The sequence below is a fragment of the Megalobrama amblycephala genome, linkage group LG8 (assembly GCF_018812025.1).
Source record: "Megalobrama amblycephala isolate DHTTF-2021 linkage group LG8, ASM1881202v1, whole genome shotgun sequence".
Taxonomy (NCBI): domain Eukaryota; kingdom Metazoa; phylum Chordata; class Actinopteri; order Cypriniformes; family Xenocyprididae; genus Megalobrama; species Megalobrama amblycephala.
This window is the reverse complement of record NC_063051.1, coordinates 34,152,970-34,162,849: the sequence shown is the minus strand read 5'-3', so window position 1 is coordinate 34,162,849 and position 9,880 is coordinate 34,152,970. Positions and strand designations below refer to the sequence as shown.

General features: G+C 38.2%; 1 protein-coding gene across 1 annotated transcript; it reads right to left on the bottom strand.

Moving 5' to 3' along the window:
• Nucleotides 1–88: 88 nt before the first annotated feature.
• Nucleotides 89–9,880, bottom strand: wdr12 (WD repeat domain 12). Its single transcript, XM_048200818.1, has 13 exons — nucleotides 9,715–9,880; nucleotides 9,455–9,549; nucleotides 9,169–9,263; nucleotides 7,473–7,579; nucleotides 7,256–7,371; nucleotides 6,952–7,106; nucleotides 5,285–5,330; nucleotides 5,036–5,118; nucleotides 4,813–4,953; nucleotides 4,055–4,160; nucleotides 3,842–3,974; nucleotides 3,684–3,756; nucleotides 89–897 (listed from the first exon to the last, which is right to left on the bottom strand). The coding sequence occupies exons 1-13, from the start codon at nucleotides 9,753–9,755 to the stop codon at nucleotides 820–822; spliced, it is 1,269 nt and encodes a 422-aa protein (XP_048056775.1). The 5' UTR covers nucleotides 9,756–9,880; the 3' UTR covers nucleotides 89–819.

The window sequence follows — 9,880 nt, the reverse complement described above, 5'->3', positions numbered from 1 at the left end:
AAACGTAAACCAACCCCGAACACCTACCGCCACCTGCCGGTGTCAGGTCAAATAACTACAACTTAAATATCACTGAAATAAAACAGCGTTGGCGTTTTAACTGTAATTTAGAATTTATTTCACCGCAATACAGTCCAAAGATCAACATTGTCTGAAAGAGTATAATATTTAATGACAGGACGTAATGTGTGGAAGAACTTTCAAAACATAAATTCTAATTTAAAAATATTTAAACTTCAGAACACTTCACAAAATCACACAACTAACCAACAATTTCACAAATTTATCATTCAATATTTGTTCTATATGAAAGGCAACAGAGTAAAAACAGACACATGACTGGTTTCAGACACTGTATTGAGCATCATAGGTTTAAACAATTTCAAAGCAAACAAAAATAAGACTATGCCTTACACATAAAACATGAGCAGCACTAATTAATGTGTAAATCATTGGGAAACCCATTCTTATGTAAATTGTTGCATTGAGTTGAACTGAATTGGATAATTTACTCAAGAACTGAATGAAACAATAGGCCTTATTCATGAAACAGGAGAACAAATTTGTGCAAATTATTCTTAAAACTATTCATACATAAATCGCCCCATTGAATCGAATGCAAGAATGGTTTTACACATGATTTACACAGATGTATTTGTCTCTTGTAAGGCTGTAAGGTCTTCTTTTCTGTTTGTAGCTGGTTTCCAGAATAAATTTTTTGTAAGTTATAAAGCAAAAGGAGACGCTGCTTATGTTCCCATGGTGATCCTTAAGTAAAATGACGGATATGCTGTGGTCTTGGCATCAGAGAAGATTGTTCTATGCCCCTGCATCCGAGACGCAGGCGGAGTATCTGTATGTGTAGAGTTTGTTATCTGCTCCTCCACTCAAAATCAACTAGAGAGAAAAGCAGACAGAACAAAGACAAAATGTGAAACACCCACAGAAATATCCTCCAAGTTTAAAAGGTCTCCAAGTTAAACTGTTAAAGACCCTATGAAATGCAGTTCTTTCCCATGTTTTTTATATTATATTTTTGTATTTTAATTAAGATTGCTAATATAATTTTTAAATTTAAACAGTTTTAAGACTTTCTGGGGCCCTCTGGGAGTTTGACGAGGCCCCCTAGTGGACCCCGGCCCCCTGGGTAAGAACCACTGCCCACCACAACTTCTACAACGGATAAAAGCAATGAAAACATTTTCAAAATGAATACATTACAGGGATCTCCTTCATAAACAATTGGTAATTGGACCAAGAAAAGAAATGTTAATTCATGCCAACTGACAAATCTTTTGCAACTATGGAAATTGCTAGTATAATAGCTTACTAGCTTGTTAAATTTGCCCAAAAACATGCCATTTTTGTGTGTCCGTTTAAATCCAAATGAGCTGCTGCTCCCGGCCCGCTTTCCAGAAGAGGGCGGAGCTTTAACAGCTCACTCTTCGGTTGCTCAACAACAACAAAGCCGGAGAATCTCACGCAGCCAAAATGAGGATTGTCCGTTCAGCCTTACATTGTTCAAACCGGAGTCGGACACTAATGGAGAGACTCAGGAAGACGTTACTTTTAGAATACAAATGGATGTTTCTGAGTGGTTAGTGGATAAATTTATGTAGTTGCTGTGGAGTTGATTCAACTCATCAACTAGCATGTGCCTTTGCATTGAACCTTGAGCGTCGTAACTTTGCAGATGTTTTTTTATGCACAAACAGCAACATTACACACTAACTAAAGTTAAAGTGAAATAATCAACCACCCCTTTAAAACATGGCAAAGAAGCTGAATGAATATGCAAAATCACCTTTCTGACAGTAGTTGGCGTTTACAGAAAAGCAGAAATATAGCGGTTACCCCAGTTACTACGGTACACAAAGCAGCGCTGCGCAACTTTCTGTTTTCAAATAGTCATTCAGATTTTAGTATTTGCTATGGCAGTGGTTCCCACACTTGTCCTGAAGGACCCCCAGCACTGCACATTTTGTATGTCGCCCTTATCTAACCCCCAGCACTGCACATTTTGTATGTCGCCCTTATCTGACACACCTACTTCAGGTCTTGCAGTCTCTACTAATGAGCTGATGAGTTGAATCAGGTGTATTAGATGAGAGAGACATCCAAAATATGCAGTGCTGGGGGTTACACACTAACTAAAGTTAAAGTGAAATAATCAACCACCCCTTTAAAACATGGCAAACAGGCTGAATATGCAAAATCACCTTTCTGACAGTATGTGGCATTTACAGAAAAGCAGAAATATAGCGGTTACCCCAGTTACTACGGTACACAAAGCAGCGCTGCGCAACTTTCTGTTTTCAAATAGTCATTCAGATTTTAGTATTTGCTATGGCAGTGGTTCCCACACTTGTCCTGAAGGACCCCCAGCACTGCACATTTTGTATGTCGCCCTTATCTAACCCCCAGCACTGCACATTTTGTATGTCGCCCTTATCTGACACACCTACTTCAGGTCTTGCAGTCTCTACTAATGAGCTGATGAGTTGAATCAGGTGTATTAGATGAGAGAGACATCCAAAATATGCAGTGCTGGGGGTTACACACTAACTAAAGTTAAAGTGAAATAATCAACCACCCCTTTAAAACATGGCAAACAGGCTGAATATGCAAAATCACCTTTCTGACAGTATGTGGCATTTACAGAAAAGCAGAAATATAGCGGTTACCCCAGTTACTACGGTACACAAAGCAGCGCTGCGCAACTTTCTGTTTTCAAATAGTCATTCAGATTTTAGCATTCGCTATGGCAGTGGTTCCCACACTTGTCCTGAAGGCACACCCCCAGCACTGCACATTTTGTATGTCGCCCTTATCTGACACACCTACTTCAGGTCTTGCGGCCTCTACTAATGAGCTGATGAGTTGAATCAGGTGTGTTAGATGAGAGAGACATCCAAAATGTGCAGTGCTAGGGGTCCTCCAGGACAGGTCTGGGAACCACTGAGCTATGGCATTTATGGAAAACACCATATACAAAAGTACAGAGACAAGAGAGCCATTGTAGATTCTTCATCTGTTATTCATTTAGACGCTTAGCAAAATCCTTTGTTCGTGAGCAAGCCCCCAATTCATTAGCCAATTTTCTTCGCAGTACGATGGAAAAAAGATAAAAACATCCATCCATAAAAAATCCACCGAGCAGATGGAATGTTCGTGTCAGTCTGAACAGACACATTAAAATGTTTATCTCAAATGGTCATCAAACCAAATAATCATCTTGGTGTGAACAGGCTGTAAAGTCGGCATGAAACGGAGTTGCGATAGTCTTTTCGTTCCAATTGTGATGTATATCTGAGTAAAATGTAGGGCGGGACTTTTTTTTGTCAGGGAATCGATTGGGTGGTTGTTGTTTACTATTGCTGTGATCTCATGTGAGTGACAGGTTGCCCTGCCCTTGCTCCGAAAGACAGGTCATCAGAGACGAGAAGTCATTGCAAGAGGGAGGGGAAGTTATTCTGATTAAAGATTACGAGGCCACATGAATAAAAAAAAAAAAAAAAATGATGTGCACGGATAAATCATTTATAATATTCCATATAAAAGAACTGAATTGTCAATTTTGATTTCATGGTGACCTCAAAAGCCACAAACCTCCTATTGTGAGTTTTTGGGATATTTAATAGTGCTAGTAAAAAACAGACAAATATTTGAATGGTTTGTCGTACCCCATTCTCTGTCCAGTCAGCACACAGTACTTTGTCTTCATGGGCAGCAAGATCATACAGTGGAGCTTTACAGCTGTAAGGAAGAAACCAACACTGTTAGGGACAGACATGCAGGAACAGGATGGTGTTGGGGTATAATGTATCTGTGAGTCACACACCTCCTGGTATCCCACAGTTTAACCACATTATCTAGAGATCCTGACACCAGCTGATGCTCATGTGATGGAGACCACCTGACCGCCGTCACCCAACCATTATGGGACGTCAGTGACAAGAGAACTAGAGAGCCATCTGGAAGAAAAAGAGTGAGATGAGCAACAAAAATATCTGTTAGTTTGAGAGGGCATCATTATGTGGAATCTCTGAGTCACCTTTCGATCTTGGGTCCCATAGACGCACATGTCTGTCGGTGCTGCCAGAGGCCAGACGGCGACACATTGGAGAGTATGAGATACAGTTGAAAACCTTACTGCCCGTCTGCAATGCAAGAACATCAGTCTGAGAATCCAGCAGCCCTTGTGTGTTTATTTTTCATTTCTTAAAATACTTTCTCCTGACCCAACTTGGTTAGTTCTCCCAAAAATGAAAATTCTGTCATTAATTACTCGCCCTCATGTCATTACAAACCCGTAAGGCTTTCACAAATGAAGATCTTTTTGATGAAATCTGAGAGCTTTCTGACTCCTGCATAGATTCAAAAAGTTCAGAGATAACGGAAAACTAATCCATATGAATCGAGAGGTTCAGTCCAAATTTTCTGAAGAGACTCGATCACTTTATATGATGAAGAGATTTAATTTAGGCTTTTACTCAAATATAAATATTGATCAGTGAACATAAACAGAAGCTCAACCAAACATGAATGATTTTATCAAAAAGATCTTCATTTGTGCTCCCAAGATGAAGGAAAATCTTACGGGTTAGGAACGACATGAGGGTGAGTGATTATTGACAGAATTTAATTTTTGGGTGAACTAACCCTTTAAGATCATTTCATTTGTTCAACCAATGGCAGAAGGGAGTGTCTGGGAATCATGTCTGAATATGCTTGATGACACTAGTGGTGCAAAATTCTTGACTCCCAACTTTATCTATTACTACTCTTTTCTGAAGAACTGGTGCCACTCACTAGCGTACTCTTCTGCCCGCCAGTCTCTGCATCCCATAGACGGATGGTATGATCCCATGACGCACTACACAGTTCTTCTGCATCCATCCAGAGCACTGAGGACACTGCCTCATTATGGCCAGAAAGAGTCATGAGGGGAGTCTAGAGCAGAACAAGAAGAATTTATGAAACCGCAAACCTGATAGCAAGAGTCTTTGAGTCAAGAACATGCATAGATCCTCACCCGTGTGAGCCCCATCTGCTCCGTTTTCTGTTTTTTGCGTGGCCTGTTGGGTTCCTCTATTTCATCCTCTTCCTCCGTTGGCACTGAGAACAACAATAGAAGCCAGTTTTTATAAATGTATAGTGTAGAGACATGTAAATGTAGAGACCCTTTCATTGTTTTCCTTTTTTGATGGTGGACATTTTTCTTTGTCCTTCTGAATTAGTTTTCACAGAAAAGTTTCTAAAAAATAAAAACAAAAAAACATACCTGCTGACCATATCTTAAGCATTTTGTCCCATGAGCCACTGCAAAACTGAAGAGGAAAAAAACATGAGACAGACATATGACCAGCAAATCAAATTAGAGGGATAGTTAACCCAAAAATGAAAATTTTATGTTTATCTGCTTACTCCCAGAGCATCCAAGATGTAGGTGACTTTGTTTCTTCAGTAGAACACAAATGATGATTTTTAACTCCAACCGTTGCCGTCTGTCAGCGGTATAATGGGAGTGAATGGGAACTTCTACTATAAGAGTAAATAAAACTTGCTTAGACAAATCCAAATTAAACCCTGCGGCTCGTGACGACACATTGATGTCCTAAGACCAAAACGATTGGTTTGTGTGAGAAACCGAACAGTATTTATATCATTTTTTACCTCTAATACACCACCATTTCCAACTGCGTTCAGCACTCGTTTAGTGAGGTCTGATCGCGCTCTGACAACGGCAGTGATGTCTCGCGCTTATACTTCAATGAGTGCTAGACATTACTTCCGTCATCAGAGCGTGATCAGACCTCACTAAGCGAGTGCTGAACGCAGCTGGACATAGTGGTGTTTTAGAGGTAAAAAATTATATAAATACTGTTCGGTTTCTCGCACAAACCGATCGTTTCGTGTCTTAGGACATCAATGTGTCGTCACGAGCCGCAGAGTTTAATTTGGATTTGTCTAAGTATATTTTTTGACTCTTATAAATTGTGTTACCATTCACTCCATTATTTGACTGACAGACGGCAACGATTGGAGTTAAAAATCATCATTTGTGTTCTACTGAAGAAACAAAGTCACCTACATCTTGGATGCCCTGGGGGTTAGCAGATAAACATCAAATTTTCATTTTTGGGTGAACTATTTCTTTGATGCAAATATTATTATTATTATTAATCATTCATTTTATTTTTATTCATAAGTGCCTTTCAAGACACTCAAGGACACCTTATAAATAATAAAATACATGAACAATAAATAATTATTACAACAATAATACACAAAAGCTATGTTAATCAATCAGAATAAGCTAAAAAAATGAGTTGTAAGACGTGATTTAAAAATTGAAAGACTAGAATTATTACGTATATCTTGAGGTAAGGTATTCTAAAGACTCGGAGCAGTACATCTATTATTATTATGAATAAAAAAAAAATATATATATATATATATATATATATATATATATATATATATATATATATATATATATATATATATACACATACACACTACTATTTGATCAGATACAGTAAAAACAGTAATACTCTGAAATATCATTAAAATTTACAATAACTGCTTTAAAAAGTAATTTATTATTGTGATGCAAAGCTGAATTTTCAGCATCATTACTCCAGTCTTCAATGTCACATGATCCTTCCGAAATCATTTTAATTTGGTGCTCAAATAACATTTCTTTATTATTATCAATGTTAAAAACATTTGTTGTGCTGCATAATATTTTTGTAGAAACCAATTTATTTTGAAACTGAAATCTTTTGTAACATTATGAAATGTCTTCAATGACTCTTTTGATTAATTTAATGTATCCATGGTGAATGAAAGTATTTATTTAAAAAAAAAAATCTTAAAAATCAAAAACTTCTAGTACATCAACTAGTGCAGACAAACAGACAGAAAGACTAGCAAACACACACAAACCTTTGTCCTAGAGGGGTCAACGGCAACTGTGTCTACACTTCCTGCATGTCCACGGCAACAGTGTCGGGCCTTCACTTTGTTCCGTTCGGAATTCCACTCCCACAACATGATTGTTTGATCAAGAGATGCCGTCAGGAGCAAAGAGCTCAGACCATCTAAAAGCCACAGAAGCATCAAGAGAACCAATTCAGAAACCTCATACATCATTAGTTCTCTTAAACTTTCATTCAGATTCACATATAAATACACATTAGGCATCTCATACTGCTAATCTGTCAAATAAATGCACTTGTACGTTTCTAACCTCTCTTCACCCAAGCTACATCCTTCACAACATCAGTGTGTCCAGCCACAGTCATCACAGCCTTCCCTTCCATTGACCAAATCCGTGCAGTCTTATCATAAGAGCCTGTGAGGATCCTGGGCACAAAGCAGAGAAATGATTTCAATAGATCAGCCATAAAACTGTCCAAGCAAATCGATTTTTGACTTCTGTTTAGAATGTTTTGCATGAAGCGCACCATTCAGAATCAGCCTCCACCGAGCTGATCCAGTCATCATGCATGATACACTCCTCTGGCTGTGGGGCTGTGAACTTCTCTACATATTCTATTTCCACCACTTCTTCCTGTAAACACACACACATACAACACAGATGAGCATGTAATCATATAACAAACATGTTTTTGCATGTTGAACACATTAGCTGTTTCACTTTCACAGCAGTTTATCTGTTAAAGGCACAATATGTAAGATTTTTGGATTAAAATATCAAAAACCACAAGAACAATGTTATATATTTTGTTGGCTTTTGTACTTGCATTATCCCAGATGTTTCCGAAAATGTTTAAATCCAGAGAAATAAGCAATTTTAACCAGGACACGGACCGTGTCCGTGCGTCGCCTATGAATGACACCATACATGCGTTACCCTCGATTTCCGGTTTTATTTTGTAGAAACCATGGAAACAGCAAAGATGCTTTAATATATTATATGTTTTATAAGACAAGAGAACAACTGTTTGGATACATTTATAGACAGAAAACTAATCATTGTTATATAGCTCAACACATTTAGTCTTACGGTTTGAATCTCACCTTCTTCATTATATTAATATGATATTCTAATATTGATCTAGCTTACTGCAGCGTGCAACAAGTGTCTCATAGCGGCCGGCAAGCGAACACACAGAATCACGTTATAACATCATTTTCAACACACTCAAATGTATCTAATATGATAAACAACGGAAGCAGCGACTGTGGCATAATAAAAGCTCTCGAGCTGTGTCACACTCGTCTCTCATTAGCAATCGCTCCAGCGGCCTCGTTCCACTCACACAGCACTCGCCCTGCTCTGCTTCATACTACATCTCTCATCCATTAACATGATTTCTGCCCGAGTCCTGTCAGATTCTTTTCCACCGACTGTGAGGTGAAGACGACATCTCCTATGATTCCGCACTCAATCTCTGCATCATTTTGTTTTGAATAGGCAACCTCTAGCAGTGGAAAAACTACATATTGAGCATTTAAACTCAGCTTGAAAAAGGATTGGATTTAGATGTATTTTTGTACTTTTTAAAACGTGAAAATTTTGGTTGCATAGATAAAAATGATGAGATAATATTGAAAAAAAAATCTTCATTTGAATTCCAAAGACAAGCAGAATGTGTTTGAATGGCATGAGTTTGAGTAAACGCTGACAGACTTTTCATTTTTATCACATACTCTCTGAGTAGGTACTTCTTTTGGATAAGTAATTACTTCGTGACCATTAAAAAAAGTATGTTCTATATGTGTTTAGAATGAAGGTAATCCAGACATATTTTTTTTATGTTGACACTTACCTACCATTGTCCACTGACATTCACAGTGCCCTCATGGGATAGTAAAGCGCCTATTTTAGGCGCACTTCAGAATCTCATCAGAAGTATTATGTCATATTGGGTATTGTCTAGTTTTATGTATACTACGAATTTGAACTCTTTTCACATAACAAAACATTCAAAAACAGCCTGTAACTGTTTTTTCGCCTACTATAGTGGGGAAGTATATGATGTGGGATGCAGCCACTGTCTGAATGAAATGGAATGCTACTGTCAAGTAATCTAATTGGAGTTTGCAAGTTTCGTGTGCATTCAGTATCAGAGTAAACAGACTGTAGGCGGTCTGTAGATGCGTGTAGGTGAGACTACATTAAATGCATTGCCATACCGTTGAGATGTTCTCTGTCTCCATGTGATTGGCCAGTGAAGTGCGGAGAAACTGTCCTTGAACCAGGAAATCAAACTCAACATGTTTGTGTCCAGCTGTAAAAAGAGACATCAATTATATGAATTTAAATAAATAAAAAATACAAGAAAAATATAACCAAGCATAGTATTAAGGTTATTATTAGATTCCACACAAATTATGTAAAGTGATATTTACAGTGGGCAAGTATTCTGCACCATAACAAGGTAAAAACACGTCAAAATGAATGAGTGGTAAACAAGTTCACCATTCTTAGCTTCCAGCAGCTTGTTGATGACACCACTGAGATCCGCCACCTCAGAGGCAGCAGGGATGGAGAACGGAACATCATCTATCAGATACCTACAGAGAAGAGCACATTACATCCGATACAAACACAGCCTACCATTTTTATCAAATGAACACTGTAAATACTACTAATCAAAAGTCAGCTGGATATCTCTTATCTAGCTAACGTTAAAGCTAAACGTTTCAGCTATTAGTATTATGCACACCAGATATACTCACTTTTTGTTTTCGGTGAAGAACCGGGCCTGTAACTGCGACATTTTATTTTATTAGACGGCAATAATTCTGATTACTGGCGGACCTCACTCTGTGTGGAGACACTTGGCCACCATGTGGTTCCCAGTGCGTGCGTGTGGAAGACATGACAGTCATCCGCAGAGCAATC

Excerpts from the sequence above, each read along its gene's own strand:
- wdr12 (XM_048200818.1), bottom strand. The coding sequence starts at position 9,755 with ATGTCGCAGTTACAGGCCCGGTTCTTCACCGAAAACAAAAA. Across the intron at positions 7,580-9,168 it reads AGACAGAGAACATCTCAACG|GAAGAAGTGGTGGAAATAGA; the intron begins GTATGGCAATGC and ends GTGTGTTTACAG. Across the intron at positions 3,975-4,054 it reads ATGGGACCCAAGATCGAAAG|ATGGCTCTCTAGTTCTCTTG; the intron begins GTGACTCAGAGA and ends TTTTTCTTCCAG.